This window comes from Natator depressus, chromosome 2 (assembly GCF_965152275.1).
Source record: "Natator depressus isolate rNatDep1 chromosome 2, rNatDep2.hap1, whole genome shotgun sequence".
In the NCBI taxonomy this organism is placed as follows: domain Eukaryota; kingdom Metazoa; phylum Chordata; order Testudines; family Cheloniidae; genus Natator; species Natator depressus.
Genome location: NC_134235.1, coordinates 150001505 through 150021766, shown reverse-complemented (window position 1 = coordinate 150021766; position 20262 = coordinate 150001505). Strand labels below are relative to the sequence as shown.

The 20262-nt window shown below is 41.9% G+C and overlaps 1 protein-coding gene across 1 annotated transcript; it reads right to left on the bottom strand.

The window, feature by feature from the left end:
• Nucleotides 1-15: 15 nt before the first annotated feature.
• On the bottom strand, nt 16-20189 carry CAVIN4 (caveolae associated protein 4). The gene is made up of 2 exons (XM_074943208.1): nt 19547-20189; nt 16-1123 (listed from the first exon to the last, which is right to left on the bottom strand). Exons 1-2 carry the CDS (start codon nt 19952-19954, stop codon nt 467-469), a joined length of 1065 nt encoding a protein of 354 aa, XP_074799309.1. The 5' UTR covers nt 19955-20189; the 3' UTR covers nt 16-466.
• Between the last annotated feature and the right edge of the window lie 73 nt (nt 20190-20262).

Below are 20262 nucleotides of genomic sequence, written 5' to 3'. Positions count from 1 at the left end.
TCCTCCTTTTCTTTTTGCGAATACAGACTAACACGGCTGCTACTCTGAAACCTGACATATATCTCAGCTGCTTGTTTGCTTTTTGATGTTGGCATGAGATAAATGGAGATGTTCTTTGAATGCCACTGTGCATACAACTAAAGATAGCAACAAGGCTATTAAGTGCCTCATAGTTTTGATTTAAATATACAAGGAGTTTCCATCTCCTTGTGATATGCAATTGTAACTCCCATTCACATTAATTGAAGTTATATGTACACGTCAGGAGAGATGAGACCCTTCATTCTGTTTATGTGACTTTGCGTAGTAATAAAAAGGCAACAAACACATTATATGTGTAGCAGACAAACACTAGAACAGCACCAATATATAACAATAAAAAGTTACACACACCTCTCAAACTGCCCAAATAAACAGATACTATGTTTTCTCTTGTACAATAACACAGTATATACTACTCCATCACTTATGCTGGTTGCTTGAGGTCCAACAGAAGCACGTTATCACCTCCTTCTTCTGCTGCCTCCTGTTTAAGAACGATTTTTTCAGGGGTGAGCACAACTTTCTCTGCTGGCTGGGACGTGCCTTTTGTTCCACTGCCTTTGTCTTTCTTCACTTTAGTGATCACTTCTGTGTAGGAAATCTCTTCTGTAACTGGTTCTTCTGCCCCACTTGCTGAAACTGCACGCACACCAGCTTCCTGGATTCCTTCTTGCCCTTCAGCTACTGTTCGCTCTTTATCTTTCTTATTGAGCTTGAATGTCTCCTTTGTTGGAGCTGCTTTTGAAATAGTTTTCTTGAGCCTTATCCCAGATTGTTTCAGCCTCTCTCCTGACTGCCTCATTCTCTCTCGCCTCTCCGGTGTCACTATTCTAGTTCGAAGCCTGTTCACCTTCTTGCCAAAATTTTGTCTGGTCTTCTGGATATTTTCCCTTGAAAATGCCTTTTTGATATTATCGATGCGTCTGATGCCTGATTTTTTAAATCGGGATGCTCTGCTTTCATCTATATAATATTCTTCATCAGAAGAGAGGTCATCAGGTGGAAAGAATTGGCCCTCCAGGTTTTCACCTTTTGTCCTGTCTTTGATAACAGACAGCGAAGATGGGCATTCTGTTTCCTCCTGTGAATGAAAACATAAAGACATCTTTCCGCTAGTGTTTTAAGGGAGCAGAGCATTTAAGCATGTCATTTTTTGGGCTTCTTATTTGTAAGTATCAACAACTGAGCTATAATCATGTGGCACAGGGAGGTGGGATCTCTCCTGAGAACTTGCACGATCTCCTGAGGATAAAGGAGACTGGAAAAACTCTGATTTTGCAGCCTCTGTTCAATCCCATGCCTGTTAGGGAGATTGCTTTAAAGGCTGGTTCTACTCTGAAAAGGGATTAACAATGTAAAACTAGCATCATTGTGTCCCACTTTAGTGTGCCTCCATGGACTGTCTGCAGCTCAAATGTGCTTAGTTTGCAATTAGAAAGGATGTTTTTCTAGCTACCAGCCCTGCTATTCTGAGGTTGGAGAGTCAAGCTGGGTTCTTCCCTTCTCATACATCACCAGTAATGAGCATCATGCAGGGCAAGCTGGCCATCACCTACATACAGCCTCACTGACTCCATATGAACTCCTCAGTATTACTTGTAACCCCTCCTTACTTTCATTAGGTTTGCACAGTTGTAATTAACTGGAACTTAGTAGAGAAATCTGTTGATGAACAGAATCCAGCTCAGACCCTCCTAGGGTATGTCTTCACTGCAGCTAATACAGCTGATTGGTACACAGGTCTGAGCACCTAGGTCAGCCTAGCCTGACTGCAGGTGGGCACACTAAAAAGCTTATGTACGTGCCCATGTGTGACTGGGAGCATAGCCTGTGTCCTCACTGCAAAGGGGGCAGGTTCCAGCCCAAGTTGAAGTGGAGTCTGGGCTTTAATCCATTCGCAAGTAGGGACGCTAGCCCAGGTTTAAAACCCCTCCAAACCCATGTAAAAGGTTTGTGTGTGTGGATGGTGACGGGTTGGGCTAAAACCCAGGTAAGAGCCAGGGTGAGCTCTGCAGTGATAACACACCCTTGGCAGTGTTGGGTTCATAGGAGTAAGATGTCACTGACGCGAGCAGGTAAGCCTCAGTATACACCAGGAGTTGATCTGCTGAATGGGAAGCCAGTTTTACATAGTCACTTTTCAGTGCCACATTTTACTCCTCCCCTATCAGTTCAGCAACAAAAGCAAAGCTCCAGGTGGCAGTAGTAGAGGCGAGCAACTCTTAGAAATACATGCATGGCATTGTTTAGTATTACAGGCATTTTCAACAGTAAAAGTGTATTAGCCCATGTTAATGCATTAGCTGAACAATCAGCAAATATCTGTGGGTCTCTATAGTAGGGCTTCAGTGGGAGGTTATTGAACGGTGCATTAATCACCTTGGTATCCACTGCCTGCCATGTCACAAGTATTGCTAATTTGTACTGAATATTAAATACATATTCTAGATAAGTGCCATTCTAACCACGTACTAAGCAGTGAAACCCAATGATAAAATACATTTACTTTAAACCTTTGGCTTTGTTTGGCTGCCCTCTATCCACTAATCCCTGTCAGTGAGTTCAGCTTCAAATGTACCCAACCCTCTTTCACAGGGTGCTGGTGAGGAATGGTAGCTGCATTTTGAAAAGAAGTGACACAGAGGGAGGCAATGCTTGTGGAGGAGGTGAGCATCTCAGATAGCATGGTGATAGGGGTGCTGTAGCTACCTAGAGAAAGAGATTTTAACAGCCAGAAACGTGCAAGTTTTTTCTGAAAGCTCTTTTTGGGCGGTAAATTACTGGGCGTCATTTTAATGGTAATTTATGTGCAAAAAGTTTAGGGTGAATAAAGGGATACGTCTGAAAAGAGTAGACCCAACCTGTAAATCGTAGTCACACAGGAGCTGAGCCAAGAACCATTAGCTCAGTATAATGATTCCCGTGGAGATTATGGATCTGCCCGATAAGAGTCAATTTCTGGCTGGTACTATAGCAGAAAACGCAAAAGCAGTAGCAGCTATGAGATGGAAACTGACATCCCTTTCTTACCCCAGCAATCTCCTCCTTGTGCACACAAACTACGCTGCACAAAGATTGTTCATGCTCCCACGAGGAGCAGCTCCTCACACAGCCTCAGGCAGAATACATGACATATTAATATTGCTTTTGCATAATGTATCCTTTCCCATTTGTGGGAGTGTCACACCTGATTCCTGGAGCTTGTCAGAATTTGGTCCGTAGCTTAATAATCTTTTCTAACTACCAAAGAAGTTTGAATGAGAGAGTCCACCAAGTGCCAGTTAGTTTCTCAAATGTATCTTGTGCTGATGAATTCCTGTATGGTGCACTGCAGACTGAACTGATTTCTGGTCAGAAAAACAGCTGTAATTTTCAAAATGACTGATTAGTAGCAAAGCATGTTTAATTTTACTTTACAATGTATTAACTATCAGTAATATATAATAAAAATATATTAAGCCACTCAGCAAATAAAGGCTGTTTATGGTTTGGTCATCTTATTCCGGCTTCTTTAAAACATAAAATGGCTGTTAATGCTTAACAAAATTAAGGGGAAATTATTTTGCTGTGAGAGCAGCAGAATTTTATTTAACTCCATATATCAAAACCAGAATGAGCAAGAACTAGAATTCTTTGTTAATAATCTTCATTAATGTGTGAAAATTAACTTTATTACCTAGCTGTGTTATAGCTTCTTTTCATAAAATGAGGGATAGTGTTTACGTAGAGCAGCTTTTCTACAATTAAACTCTTAATTATAGACCACTCCTTTAGCTGAAACGTTGACAACAATATTTCCTTACTAACTATTCTGAAACTTTAGTCCATACAGGGATCAGTATAGTAGGGTGAGATTTAAGAGTCTCTCCTAGAAGAAGAAAATGAGAGATTAGGTTCTTTAGACAACATTTGGGGTAACTAACTGTCATCCTCAAGTGCATAGAAGACTCCAGCAGGCTTGTGTTCCCTACTGAATGCCATCTCTTCAGTTTTCAGAGTAGCAGCCGTGTTAGTGTGTATTCGCAAAAAGAAAAGGAGTACTTGTGACACCTTAGAGACTAACAAATTTATTTGAGCAGAAGCTTTCGTGAGCCACAGCTCACTTCATCAGATGCATTCAGTGGAAAATACAGTGGGGAGATTTATATACATAGAGAACATGAAACAATGGGTGTTACCATACTCACTGTAACCAGAGTGATCACTTAAGGTGAGCTATTACCAGCAGGAGAGCCGGGGGGTGGGGTGTGGGGGGGTTTGTAGTGATAATCAAGGTGGGCCATTTCCAGCAGTTGACAAGAACGTCTGAGGAACAGTGGGGGGTGGGGGAGTTCCTTCCCCACTCTGAACTCTAGGGTACAGATGTGGGGACCTGCATGAAAACCTCCTAAGCTTACTTTTACCAGCTTAGGTTAAAACTTCCCCAAGGTACAAACTATTTTACCTTTTTCCCTTGGACTTCCACTGCCACCATCAAACGTCTAACCGGTATTATTATTAGGAAAGAGTCCGTTTGGAAACGTCTTTCCCCCCCAAAATCCTCCCAAACGTTACCCCCCTTTCCTGGGGAAGGCTTGATAAAAATACTCACCAATTTGCATAGGTGACCACAGACCCAAACCCTTGGATCTTAAGAACCATGAAAAAACATTCAGTTTCTTAAAAGAAGAATTTTAATAGAAGAAAAGTAAAAAGAATCACCTCTGTAAAAATCAGGATGGTAAATACCTTACAGGATAATTAGATTCAAAACATAGAGAATCCCTCTAGGCAAAACCTTAAGTTACAAAAAGACACAAAAACAGGAATATCCATTCCATTCAGCACAGCTTATTTTTCTCAGCTATTTAAAGAAATCAGAATCTAACGCATATCTAGCTAGATTACTAAGTTCTAAGACTCCATTCCTGTTCTGTCCCCAGCAAAAGCATCACACAGACCGAGAGAGAGGCTTTGTTTCTCCCTCCCCGCAGCTGTATTTAGATTTACTGTTCACTGGTTTAAAGGGCTGGCTGTAACATTCACACATTTATTAGAATTAAAAACTATGAACTGTAAATTATCGGATAAATGTTTTGTGTCTAGGGCACGGGACTGGCACCCAGGAGTTCTGGGCAATATTTTTCAACTGACTCCTTGTGTGACCTTTGCCAAATAATTTAATTTCTCTGTTCTTCAGTTTCTGCCTCTCCCCTGGAGAAAGCAGGTATACAAAGGCCAAATTCATTCAGGTTTGTATATCATGCTGCAATCCTTAAATGGGAGGTGCTACAGAAATGCACTGTCTTACTGGAACTGGTCAACACTGTGAAGGTTTTTCAAAATAAAAATCAGTACTATACTTCAGCCTGGTAGGGACCTGCCCACTCTGAACCACCCATGGGTTTTAGCATTACACTGTCAAAAGTCATTTGTTTACTAGGGAAGAGGGAGGATGAAAGCTTCTGTCTCCCAGAGTTAGAACATCTGAGGAGAGTCGGTCTTAGCACTAGGGGGGACGCTGATGTGGGGAAAGATGGTTAAAACCTTGCTCCTGTTCCCCCTGAAGTCAAAGACAATGTTCCATTGATTTCATTGGTGCAGGCTCACGCCCTAAACTGGGCAAGTATGTCTCCTGGGCAAGGATGTGGCAGCAGCCCTACGAGGGGAAAAGGAGTAAGATGCCTGCCTGCTTTCCCCCTTCTTCCAGCAGGAGCACAAGGTGATGGCTTGCAAGATAGCCAGATCAAATTACAAAGGGAAGGTGGGTCCTTCCCACCCAAATGTAAATTCATGTACTCACCTCACCTTACCTATCCTAGCCAGCTGGCTAGCCACTGAGATAGGTGTTATTTGAGTTATAGAATGCTGGTGCAAGTCAATGGGAATGACCTGTATGCTTAAAGTTAAGCCTGTGAGTAAGAGTTGGGCTGGAAAGGAGCCAGAGTGCTCAGCACCTTGCTAGCTCAAGCCTTGCATGAATAGCGTTTATAGCCTCTGAGTAGTGACAGAGTCTTGTGCCTGAGTAAGAGATGCTACACAGATTGGGGTTTTTTTTGTAAATTGTATTTACACTACTCGATATTTGCGCTACTCGTGAAATAGTGTACGATCACATCATTGAATACTTCTAGGTCTGCCTGCGTACACCAGTGGCATTAAGACTGTGTGCATAAAACTCAACTTGGGTTTGTCCTGCTTCTGAGTACTTTACGCTGACCGTGTGCCTCCCCAGCTTGCTAACAGCCAGGTACAACAGAGCTTCCGTTTTTAAGCTCTGGTCTGAACAGCACAAAGCAAACAATATGAAACTCGCTGTAGCTAGACTGAGGATAAAGGTCTGCGCCATTACTGCTTACATTCGAATAGGTGTCCCCACAGAGAGTAAAATATTTCAAACCTGATGTTTATAACACAAAGCCATTCCCTCCGGCAGAACCTGACAGCTCCATTGCCACTGTGGCTACCTTCGCGCTTATCTTCAATTTAAATCAAAGTTATCAAAGCTGTACTTTGGATGCATGCACCAGGGACTTTGTAATGAAATTTGTTAATGGTCTGCCAGTGTCCTCTTGGTCCGTGCCTGTGTATGCAACTTAGGACACTTCTAGCCCGTGCTGCCTTTTTCTCTTAGTGAAGGCACACAGGAAAAGAAGCAGGGGTCCTAATGAGTCCTGTCTTCTGCCATATGCTATAGAAAGGGATGCATGGAATGAGGCAAAGGCTCCTGCCTGTACATAATGGGGGTTCCAGAGCATGCTCGTGCTGCCTATCAAGTAGTGGAATTTCTTTGTTTCCCCCTTTATTTTTTAAGGTGGGAAATTCCAGACTTCTATAAGTCGATTTTTAACTTTGTCTTCAATAACCTAAATAGACTGAACTCCTTAAGTATCTCACTGTAAGGCAGGTTTTCCAGACCCCCGATCGTTCTTGGCTAAACCCTCTCCAATTTTTCAGCAGCTTTTGTAGTGTGGCCACCAGATTGCGACACAGTGTTGCAGTAATGGTCTCACCAGGGCTGTATGTTGAGGTAATACCGCGTCATTACTGCTCCTTGATAGTCCTCTGTTTATAGAACTAAGGATCACCAGCTTTGGTCTTTGGTCTCAGCTTCGCAGTGGGCATTCATGTTCAGCTGGTTATCCATCATGATCGCTAAACCCTTTTCAGAGTCATTGCTTTTGAAGATATAGTTCCTTCTACTGTCCTCTTTGCTTTTAAATATACGTCTTTGCATTTGTCTGAATTAAAATACATTTATGTTTGCACCCAGCTTACTGAATGCTCAAGATCATTCTGTATAATGACTTGTCCTTGTTATTTACCAGTCCACCAATCTTTGGGCAATCTGAAAACTTTATCAATTATTTTATATGTTCATTGAGGAAAATACTAAAAAGCATTTGGCCAAGATTCCTGCAGGACCTCACTCACGACATCCCCTACTTGATGATCCTTTCCCATTAACAATTACATTTTCAGATTAGCTATTAGCCATTTTCTAGTCAATGCAATGTATGCTACAGGGATTTTGTATAGTGCAAGTATTTTTTTAATCAGAGTGTCAGGCAGTGCTAGTTCACATGCAGACATCTCATCAACTGAATGTGTAGTCACATCTGAGGATATAAAGTCTGACAAAAACCTATTTCTCATAAAAACCACATTGATTTACATGAATTATGCTACAATACCTTATTGACTGAATCCCGTATCAGCCGTTCCATTATTTTACCTGGGATCAATGTCGTGCTAACAGGCTTATAATTAATTACCTGAGTCATCCCCTTTATTCTTGAAATATTGGCGTGACTTTAGTTTTCCTCCAGTCCTCTGGAACTTCGCCAGTGTTCCAAGTTTCATTAAATACCAACATCAATGGTCTCGAGAGCTGCTCAGCCAACTCTTAAATTCTGAACGCGTCGTTTTTGCAAACAAAGCTCTTTTAAAGGAAGGGGGGCTTGTTTGTTTTTATATGGAATAAAGCACTATAGACCCTTTTCAAAATGTACAAATACATCTTAATTCATCTGCAGCCTTTCCCCACTGCCTCCCCGGTGCCCCTGTGAGGCAGATCTCAATATTTTCTTTTTACACCTGGTGAAACCTGAAGGATAAGTTTACACAACAAAGTGTCAGCTTCAGAACTGGAACTAAAGTGTCTTTGCTCCAGCCCCAGTACATAATCCACTGAGGCCATAATACCCCCCGTCAAGTAAGCCGGTTATTCCACTGATAAAGCAGAGCTGTAGAGTAATGAAAAAACACTATTTATCTCAAAGCACTTTTGAGATTTGAGTACACAAGTGTAACCTCATCACAGGGCAGAGAGGTTGAGAGACTTTCCAATAGGAAAGGGTCAGACCCAGGACAACAACACATATCCCCCAACACAAGGCTGGACAGTGCTCCTCAGTTGAGCCTGTTCACGTGCCATTGAGATTCAAAAGCTGCAACTATTTTGGCTGCAGTGTTTTTTTGTTGTTGTTGTTGTTGTTTCGAAAAAGAAGCTTTTTCCTTATTTTTTTAAATAAGGAGACAATCTGATCTTTTCCCCCCCGCCCTTGTTTTCACAAGCAACTGAACCATTTTGTTCGATCTTGCCAGACAAAAATACACATGTGAGCAGAGACCAGACATGGAAAATGTCCACCCAAATGATGATTGTTGCACAAACTTGCAAGCATCCAATAAAAGGGGGTGATAATGTAACCATTGGCTTATAAACACATTAAGATCTTGTTTCACACGGACATAAGGTGTTCAAGTCTATACAAAAAAGCCCCAGAGAAATGAGTCTCTTGTCTAGATCATCTTTCCATTTCAATCCATCCCGTCCACCCTCTAGTAGCTCTTTGGAATAATATGTCACATTTTACATACGAGGAAACTAAGGGTCTGGCTACAGTGCGGTGTAAGCCCAGGGTTAGTAGAACCTGAGTTAGCAGACCCTGGGGTTGTTAACCTAGGACTGGTGCGTCTACATTCATCTGTAACTTTAGGTTAGGAATTGTTAAACCCTGGAGCTCCAGTGCCTACACTGCATTGTGCAAGCCTGAGTCCAAACACCCATTTCCCAGACTTCCTAGCACTCTACCAAAATGTGGTTGCTCTGGCCTTTTGTTGACAGTGCAGTGTGGGAAAACTTGTCTGTCTGTCAAACTTGAGGACAAGGAAAGTTGGCCTGTGGGATACGTTTGCTGAACACCCAAAGCACAAGTCCAGAGGGGCTGTGTCTACACTGCAAAGCAACAGAGCTTGAATCCTGGGTCGCTGCTTGACCCAGTACACCCATGGGGTCCTGTGACCCTGGGTGCAAGCCCTGGATTAGTGCAATTTGTGTGTCGATGGAAGGAGGGTTAGGCTTGAGCCTAAATTCGAACCTTGAGCTTGTTAGACATACCATAATACAAAAAGAATAAAAACCTGCCCCCCATTAACGACAACATTTCCATTGACTTCAATGGGACCAGCAGTTCACCCAACAAGTTGTCAGTGTAACTAGGAAACAGATAAAGCCATTTTTGACATAGGCCTTGTCTTTCCTTGTAGCGATGTGCCAGGTACCTGTATCTTCAGGTGGCAGTGAAAGGCTCTGGCAGGGGGTGGGGGAGGCAGCAGGAAAAGGCTCTGGCAGCTCCCTGTGGCTGGAGCCTTTCACTGTGGTGGGAAAAGGCTCCGGCAGTGGGAAGGTAGTAGACTAGCAGGGTAGACATGGGAGACACTGTTTGGGCAGGTAAGGAGCTGTGTAGGGTCCACACCCTGTGATACTGGCTTGTCTCTACCCTGCTCACCAAAATAGTGCCTCACTGTTTACATTGCTAGCTGGGCATGCTGTGTCTGTACGCTACACGCCCCTGTAAATGTAGAGAGACCTGCTGAGTGCCATTCCCTCTCCCACTTTTCCATACTTATTCCTTCCTAAATAGGTTATAACATTTATTTTAACATTCCAGGAGTGCGAATCATCCTATCACATTTTAGTAATACAAACAACATTGAATTTATGCCCATCCATGAGCAATTCCAATTCCTCTTGTTTATTACTCAGGCTCCTAGTAATTGGTGTCTGGGCAATTCAAGAATTTCTTCGTTTCCTGCCTTTTGTTCCTTAATTAATTTTTTTTCCAATACCTTGATTTTGTGCTCACTGAATGCTCATAGTTTGCCTCTTTTTACCCTCCCCTTTTGCTATTAGTTTAACACCCTCCTGACTACATGAGCCAGCCTGTCCCCAAGGAGATTGAGGTGGAGGCCATCCAAATTAAACAACCCCACTCTCCCCATAAAAGCTGGACCAACGTTCCCCAAAACTCTCTACCCGACACTACCTACCTTGCCAGAGGTTCAATTCCATAATCTTCTCCATGAGGTGAAAAGTGACTGGTTTATAGAGCTGGTCAAATTTTTTTGAATGCAAAATGGTTTTTTTCCACAGAAAAATGACATTTTTTAAAAAACAAAATGTTTTGTTCAAAACTATTGACTTTTTCAACAATTTTCATTTTTGTACCTTTTTGCCACTTTTTAATACAAATTTTTATAAAAAATATGTTGTCAAAACAGTTACTGAAAATTTTTGTTGACTGAAGAATGGATTTTTAGTAAATGAAAAACACACAATGATTTCAGTGATGATTTGGTAAAAGAATGCAATTTAAATAACACAAAAATAATGAAAAATTGGTCATTTTTTACTGGGAGAAATGGAAATGACTTCAATGAATTAAAAAATTCTAAATAGGTGCACTAGGTTTGTCTCTCAGCACCCAGACTGAGTTTGCCGGGCTGGCAGTTAAAAAAGACCATCTGTTTCTTTGTAAACATCTGATCCAGAAATAATTGAGCCAATACCACGAAACTCCAGAAAACCATTTATTTACAGTCACTTTTCAGACTGCACGTTAAAACTGGAATGATCAATACTCATAACGCTCCCACTCATTTCCCAGCCCCAAGTAAAAAGTTAGAAAAATGATAAAAAAGTAGAGAAAATAAAAATAAAAACAAAGAAAAAACAAAATAATAAATAGCATGACATCCCTTCAGTTCCAGAATCTATTCTGAAAAATATAATAACCATTACAAGCCAAAGTACTCTCAACCTCCTCAAAGTCAGAACAACCTTATACCAAAACTAGAGGCAAAACAGACAAAAATACAGAATTATGTCATTTTATTGTGTTGCTCAGTGCAAAGTAACAGGCCAGTGACCTGTCACCCTGAGCCTACACGATGTGGGGAATACTCATGTGAAAAATGTTTAACAATTGCAAATGGGATAAATAAACCCCTCACGCTCCTGAAGCTGGAGCACAAATCAGGCAATAGGCAGTCCAGTGCCAGGGTTGTTGACTGAGTGGTGGCTGACAACTGATTTGTAAAAGAAACAACCTAGAAATGTTTGATACGTGATGAAGAATAACAAAAATACCCTCACTGGGAAGGCCTGCAAACAATCTGCAGCTTGTAGGCAAGAAACGAAATCAAAACAATATCACAGCCTAGGAATTTACATTTTAAATTGACTGTACATTATTCAAAGCAATGCCCAAAGTAAATCTCTAAAACACCACATCACCCTCATGCCTATTAATACACCCATTAACCATGTAGCCAGCTGGTTAACAGAAATTACCATAACAACCCGTCCATTGACCAAAAAGTGTCCTTAGCATCACACAATTTATGTTACTGCTAAAGCCCCCTTGCAATTAACCCTTCTGTCAATCCTTAGCCTCTGGTGACTACCCAATTACAAAGCATCCCATCATTTTGTAAAAGTGTCACTCTTTCACTGCAAGCATGGGACTAAATCACATGTGATCTTGCTGTAGTTTTGCAGATTTGGAATTAAAATCTCTGCCCTCAGGCCAAGTCTGTTCAAATAGAAGCGAAATAGGATTATTTCTTAAGGGCACCTATGTGAGTTCACCCCATAAAGTACGTGCTGAATAAACTCTTCTGCTCATAAGACCAAAAAATATGCCATTCTGGGGGCAAATGCTACAGCTGGCATGTGGAATTGTTCTTACATAATGAAAAGGTGCTTAGCTTGGCCAGCACAGTAAATCCCTCATTCTACTTTCATAAAGCTTCAGCTACAATCCCTGTTCCTTAAATTCTGACAGGGGTTTACCAATTTAACCCAAACCACATGCATGCCCTCAGTGTTGTTGTAGGTAATATCTTTTATTGGCTCAACTGCTGCTGGTGAGAGAGACAAGCTTTCCTTCTTACACAGACCTCTTTTTCAGGTCTGGGACAGCTACTCAGAACGTCACAGCTAAATACCAGGTCAAACATTTAGCATAGGTAGTTAGCACATGTTGCAAGGGGCCATGCAAGGTGAAGAGACCCATTAACATCCCTGTTGTAAAAAGTGGTTATGCACAGGTGGATGTGTCATTACACAAAGTAAAACTATTTCCCCATGTTTATTCCCCCTCCGCCTTCCTCAGATGTTCTTGTCAGCTGCTGGAAATGGCCCACCTTGATTATCACTACAAAAGGTTCTCCTCTCCCCGGCTCTCCTGCTGGTAATAGCTCACCTTAAGTGACCACTCTCTTGTTACAGTGTGTATGGTAACACCCATTGTTTCATGTTCGCTGTGTATATAAATCTCCCCACTGTATTTTCCACAGCATGCATCCGATGAAGTGAGCTGTAGCTCACGAAAGCTTCTGCTCAAATAAATTTGTTAGTCTCTAAGGTGCTACAAGTCCTCCTTTTCTTTTTGCGGATACAGACTAACACAGCTGCTACTCTGTAACTACTTCTGCTAAACTAGCTGTTTGATCTTGTATTTAGCTGAGACACTGAACATCTTCCCAGACCCGAAGAAGAGCTCTGTGTACCTCAAAAGCTTCTCTCTCTTACACCAACCAAAGTTGGTCCAATGGAAGATATTACCTCACCCACCTCATCTCATCAAGAAATCCATTCTCTCATTAACTGACTAGAGTGATCCAATGAGAACTCAGTGATCAAGAAGTTAGACAACTGTACAATGTCATTCGGAGCATCTCCCATCTCATCCACTCCCTGGGACAGCTTCTGAATGATGTAAAGGGCAGCTGCAGCCCCAAAAGAAAGCTGTGTATTCATCTGAGGCACATTTAAAGTTTGCTAAACAAGTAAGCCCGTGAATCAGTACCTCTGAAGGAGTCCCTGAAAGTCCAGTAGGTACCCCTTAGGAGGTTCCATGTTAAATGGGTGTCAGCAAAGGGAACCCTGTGAATTTGTCATTAGTAGCTCAAAATATGCAATTTCCTAGACAGCCTCTTTTAAATGTAGATACAAAGAACATCTGCATGTGTGAGAAGGGGCAGAGACAGGGTCCAGACAGGAGGTGCTATGATAAAACAGGACCTTTGCTAATAACTTGCTTTCAGTCCTGGCCCACAATAACAAAAGGTATGGTTCTTGCAGACTAGATACAGTTGGAAGAGATGCAGATCTATTAAGTACACCAGGGTGCTGCTGCTAACCACTAAAGGTCTGTAACATGCTATTGATGAGCTCAGATTTTCCCCAGTTCTGAAAATGTGCTGGTTTGAGCAACTTCAGTCCTGTAACACTCATGGAAGAAAATGACATCAGGAGACTTCACTGGCTTATAGAGTTAAATCAGAAGCTACTCATCCTGAAAGGCAAGTTCAGTTACAGGGAAGTAGAACTCCATTCCCCAGTGTGGAGTCAGCACAAAAGGATAAGCACCAAGGAGACTTTTATAATGATCAGCCACAATTGCTATGGATAAATCACTATCTAGGCTGTCTCATGATTTGGGGAAGTGGCATAGGAAATGGAGGGTGATCATCTAACTACAATATTCTGGTGCCTTCCAGGCCAAACCCAAGCAAAACTTTGAAAACAGGTCCCATACAAATGCAAATTTAGATCAGCTGTTTTCACCGCTTCATTTTCCTGGATAGGGAAAGTCTATGTTGGCTCTAGGAGGATTATTAACTCACCCTAGTTCACACCATCACAGAAGAACAGCAAATCTGGGTAAGTCTGATTACACTGGTTCAGAAAATACATGGAGTCAGGTTTATAATCCCATCTGAACAGAGCCCATGAAGTTCATAGCCATGAGCCGCCTTTTAGGGATATAAATGATCAGACTAATCTCATCCTTTCCCACCCCCCCTTCAATTTCAAGCTTCTTTCCTTGTAAACGTATCCCCGAAAGGGTAAATTTATCATTCCAGCATTGACAGGGTGTAACTGCTTTTTCTAAGGAGCACAGGTTATTCATGGTCTCCCTCTCTGCCTCCAGTGTTTTAGGAGGGCCCCGGGCCAGTTCACAGTTGTGGGGGGCAGTATCCAGAGATGCCACTGATGACTCTAGGGCTCACTCACAGCTGACTGAGCTAGCTGTGCTACTGAAGAGCCAACTTGGCTGTTGGCCACAAAAGGTGCGGGCCGCTCAGAAGTGTGAACCACCACCTGATTTAGTGGACTAAGGATGGCCCTGAAGGCAATTCCTTTGCTACAGCTCTGCTCTGACACAGTCTCTCTGTGGTTTTAGCTACGGCAATTAACTTTTCTTTCTTAGTTTCCCCATCTGTAAAATGGGATTATATTGTCACCTATGCCACACAAGTAATATGAAGAGTAAATAGTTAAAGTTTGCACAGCACAATGTAAGTGCTAAAATTCACTAGAATGCACACCATACCCTGCAGTGACTGGGGACCAAGCTGGCACCACATTCATCAGCTTAGTCAAACAATTGTCTCTTTAAAAAAACCTTAATTTTTCAAGGAATTTACTTGGAGCACCTCAAAAGCAGCAGCATCATGTCATCTGGGTGCCAGACTTGTGTCCAGCCAACCATACACAACCAACCAGGCTGCAACAGGAATTTTATGGTGACCTGATGATTCTATGTCACATTTACATTTTTATTTCTATACATGTAAACGAGACAGGTAGGTTCGGAGTGTATCCCAATGAATCAACTCACCAACCCTCTTCACAATTCCAGGCCCGTGCCCTGTATGTAGTGATGTGATCATGGTGGAGAGGAATCAATTATTGTGCGGTACAAGGATGCAAAGTTGTTTGGCAGGCCAACCCAAAAACATGAAAGCCAACTCATTTTAGGAATGCCCACTTTGTTTGCCAAAGCATTTTCAAATGTGAAAGGCAGTAGCCAGGAGTGAGATCCAGAATTCCTTTCATAGGACATCTTTTCTACTAGACTTTGTAACTAGTTCCTGAAATAAAAGCCATTACCTCGGGCACCTTGTCTAACTGGTTCCTAGGCTCTTTTAAGATTACAACTTCTAAATTACAATAAAATTTCACCTGAGGTAACTCCCAGCTCGACCAGAGAGTTCCAAGAGATAACTAAAAAAAAAAAAGGAACAGATTCCTTCAAAATGAAAAAAACAAAGCATGCACACGCACGCACACACTTTAATTCCATCTTTTAATTATTTACCTGGAATGACTAAAATAGCCAAAGACCACTTTACTGCAGACAGACATCACTTTCTCTGGGCTGTTCCTCAAAACTATCTGAGACTGCTGCTTACCCTTCCTTCTCCATTTTCTGTTGTGTGTCCCTCCAACCTATACTACTGCAGTACCCACAGGACACACAGTACCCCAATTTGAACTAAAACTGTGACTTCAACCATGACAACAGTCTGGGTGGCAGGGGTACCTGGCTGCCTCTCTCTCCATTACATGGCCTGCTTAAAAATTAATCATCTCTAGAACAGTGAAAAATATTCACATTGAGCCTCAAACCCATTTGAATTGAGTCTGGAAGGTTTCCATTCCGATTGGAAGTTTGAGGTGAAGCCAGCAAGAGAACCGGCTTTACTGCCAACTGACCTGAGCCAAACTACACTATGCAGTTTGCTAACCCGATTGCCAACTGAACCCCCAACTATTTTCTCAGCCCTAATTCTAACAATGTCTAGTAAACCACCCCTTGTTCTCATTTCCCTAACTCTCATGGTCAAAGGTTCTCAGTAGGTCTCCATTTAGCATAAGGGCTCTTGCAACTCTTTTTTGTGAGGGATTAAGGGCTCTTGGACAATCATTTCCAGGCCAGCATCCTCTAATCTGCTTCTGCCTCTATTAATTGTATCAATCTATTAATAGTATCAAAACTATTAATTAAGAAAAATTAACTGGGGCAATTTTCTCTGTGTTCATTTTATAAACGAACCCTGCTGTGCTGATTGACAGAGGCCATTACAGAAATACAAACTCATTGATCCAAACAAGTAAGTCACGTTCCCCTCATTACACACAGTCCTTCACAATATCCCTAATGCCTCTCAGGCAAAATTCCACTGTAGACCAAGTCTTCCCTTCCAACATCCAACTCAGTCATGAACTTAGTTATGGTGCAATGTAGCATACAGTGCAGTAGCATGGAAGTCCCAAATTGCTTCAGTGCATGTCAATGGACTGTCACTCCTCTTATAGTGAAGTTTTACTCCATTAATGCCTTGGCAGTGGTTTGTGGGGGGAAAGGGGGTGGTTGCACTATATCAGTGTAGTTGCACTGGACCAAGCCCCTGGTGTAGTAGCACTGCATTGCTGTACAAAGTGACTTGCACCAGCGCAGTGTGTAAAGTTTCAATACACTCCTAGCAGGTTCCTCTGCTCTAATGCTCCTGGAATGGGGACAGTTATCACCCACCAGCCAGGTGTTAAATGTTGCATCCCAAAAGGATTAGCAGATCGGGAATAAGAGAAGTTTCCACTAGCTAAAGAGTGTGTGTGTGCGGGGGGGGGGGGGAGACTACACTAGAAAAGACCGATTTAACTACATTGGTCAGGGGTATGAAAAATCCACACCGCAAGTGGTGCAATTAAACCAATTTAAGTTCCTGTGTAGACAGAATTCTTCCGTTGACCTAACTACCGCCTCTCAAGGAGGTGGATTACCTACGCCAATGGAAGAATCCCTCCTGTCGGCATAAGTAGTGTCTACACTGAAGTGTTTCAGCTGTGTCACTGTAGCTTTTTTATCCGTGCTAAGAGGAATCCACTCTTGCTGTAGCTGATCTAAACAGGGATGGGAATTTGAAGAGTGAAGAGGATAATTCAAGATGCTGATTCTGTTCAAGAAAATCGGATGCACGGAGGGTCTCGGCAAAGTCTCCTTTGTATGAAAAGCATAAGAAGAGACAATAAAAAGAGCACCAGTTGTCTTTTATGGTTCTGTGTGAATCTCTGGTAGGACGTTGCCACAGTCTTTTTCATGAACTATTTGAAAATAAATGACAACAAACATGTCTATGGGAAAAAATAAACATCGTGTTTTGTATTGAATTAGACATTTCTCCCCCCATCATCAGTTTCCACCGGCACTGTTTTCATTGCTAACCAGAGGTTTGACTCGTACCTCCTCTTACTAGAAATCAAATAATTTAAAAGCTAAATCATGGCCTACAAACACTTATGCACATGAATAACTTTTCTCAGATGAATACTCCCAATCACGGACATGGGTCTACTCGAATGAAAAAAGCTATTTGTATGGGTTCACTGCTATTTTAAAGACTACGTAATGATAAATGATATACACAAACAAAACTTTTAGGGTCCTAGTAAGGGGCTGAGCATCCTCAGTTCCCACTGAATTCTAGAGGAGCCGAGCATGTGATGCTAGCAGACCAGGTGCCAGCTCAGGCCAAGATCCCCATGCCTCCACTGAACCCTGACAAATACCTACCTGGAATCAGTCTGGCTCACCTGGGTGTTAGTACTGTTAACACAGGTATTAGAATGATAAGCATGTGTTTAGACTTTATGGAATGCTTGTGAGCTGCTGCAGGCATTAATCTCACTTATAATGTCTGTATCCTATCCCACATTACAAGGTAATATCTGCGTGTTTGCATTGTAAGCCTCTGTAACTGTAAATCACCAGGCAGGAGACAGCCAGTGTGAAATGCTGGTCTCCAACAGGAGTTATGTCCTGCCTGACAAGGAAGGCCCATCAACACCAGACGGACTAGAGTGGAACCTTTAAGAGGACAAAAGACTCTGTTGTTTACTCTCCCCTCTATGGAGATGAGTCTGGCAAGTGAATCCTTCTCATCAGCTGAGTTTGCATCTCAAAGCACAGGGAGGGAAGGGAATAAAAAACCCTTAACAAAGAGGAACTGTATCTTTTATGCTGCTTGGACGCTGGGGTGCAAGGCTCACTAGGCATAAGCAAAAGATTCCCTGTGCTTCATATGCGTTGGCCCTAAGGAGCTTGTTTATTATAGAAGCTTTAATTAGTTTTTTTAAATTTAAGATTGGAACTCTTATTTCCTTTTCCTATATAATAAATCTTTAGATAGTTTATTATACGATTGGCTGCAAGCATTGTCTTGACCTGGGGTAAATGACTGGTCCTTTGGGACTGGGATTAACCTGAACATTGCTGTGATCCTTGGTGTCAGGGACCATACGTCCGCCCATCTGCGTGTCAAGACAGACTGGAGTACCCAAAGGGATGGTCTGAGACTCCGTGTTATGGCTGTTAGAGAGCCTGAGGAGTTTACGCTGGATAATTGGTTGGTGAAATCTAAGTACAGAATTTGGGGTTTGTGCCCCACTTCCTAGCAGTCTGCCCAGAGGTTGGTACTCATGTTCCTGTGTCACTGCAGGACAGCTTGATGGAGCATGCTTAGAACTTCACAGGATCAAGTCCTTAACACCTAGTATTGCAGCATTTTCCAGTAAGCGGCCTAGCCTTATAACTCCCCTAGCAGGATTAACTTTTTTGTATTTGTATGCTCCACGGACAAGCAACTTGCATTCAGACAATAAGAACAATTGCTATTTGTTCATTTACAAGAACAAGTAGCATTATACAATAATCGTAATGTCAGAAAAATATATGATTTGTTTTTGATCCTGCAAAACTTTGCTCATGTTAGTAGTCCTCAGTCATGTATTTCCAAAGCAGTCAGTCAGTGAGACTACACGCAAAAGGACTGCTTGTGTGATAAGGGGGTGCAGGTCTGAACTTAGTTTTGAATATTCGTTCCTATGAATTGAGACCATGAAAAAACTTTTCACAGCTACAAAAAACCTTGATAACTTTGCAGATAAAATACACTACATTTAGCATTAAAGGAATGACTAAATTCTGGAGCCTCCATAAATAGTTTTTCTGTTTGGACTTCTACCTAATATGGTGAAAAAATAACAGATGATTGTCAGGCATGACTAGCATGACAAGATTTACAGTGCCTGCCTCATATGACCTTCCACATAGGCAACAAATAGTCCTTGCTGATCTGCAGTTAATCTTACACTCCTGGCTGAGAAGCCAACCAATACTAATAATAGACTCTGTGAATTGCCATCGGTGGGTTCGTGTTGAAAGACACCGAGAGGCAGAAATCAATTTTAAAGAACATATAACACAACTCCTACACTGGGAAGACTGTGTTACCTGTCTTTCGATTTGTTAAACAACTAGTACTTCCCAGTAACTATTAAGATTGTGGCAAAACTTCAAAGGTAAAATAAATTAAAGTGCATGCGTACCTGGTATATTACAACCCGAAATTTGTTTTTTCTCAGCATCTCCTCTTGTTTTGCTTCAACCTTTCGCACATTAGCACTCTGCTTTTCCACACGTGCCCTCACTTCTTTAACGTGGGAACTAACTTTGCAGGTTTTCTCAAGCAACTTGTTAACAGTGTAGCCTGTATTGCCATGAGTCTGGGCAAGCTTTAAAATATCAATCTGTATGGTCTTGATAGCATTCTCCATTTCTCTGTGTCGCTCTTCTATTCTTTTCTGGCTCTCCTGTACACTGTGTACAATGTTAGCCACTTTATCTAGGACTGTCACAATTGTATATGCAGCATCTTGCTCTTCATCTTCTGTGACATTTGAGAGACGATTTTGGTGGATTTTATCAGCCTCTGAGGTAACTTCATGGTGATCCATTTTGTCTGTGTTCAGTCAGGTTTACAGGAACTGAAGTATAAATGCTCCCCACGATGACTGTTCAAATCGTAGGGAAACAATTCTGGCACCTGTGCAAGAAGCTTGACAGCTGGCCTCAGAGATGTTCAGAGCAGGGTGTGAAACTCCATCCCTGGAGGTTGGTCAAATATTTATAACTACAGACTATCCCTCCATGATTATTTGGATACTTTTTGCAATATGAAACCTCTAAAATTAGGAAGCAATGTCTGGAATGAAACATATATTTAAAGGGTCACACTTCTGTACCAATGAAGTTATTAGTGTTA

What these genes read in the sequence shown, in the direction of transcription:
- CAVIN4 (XM_074943208.1), bottom strand. Translation starts at nt 19,954, where the DNA reads ATGGATCACCATGAAGTTACCTCAGAGGCTGATAAAATCCACCAAAAT. An exon ending in TTCGGGTTGTAATATACCAG is followed by an intron (nt 1,124 to 19,546) that starts GTACGCATGCAC and finishes TTTCATTCACAG; the next exon opens with GAGGAAACAGAATGCCCATC.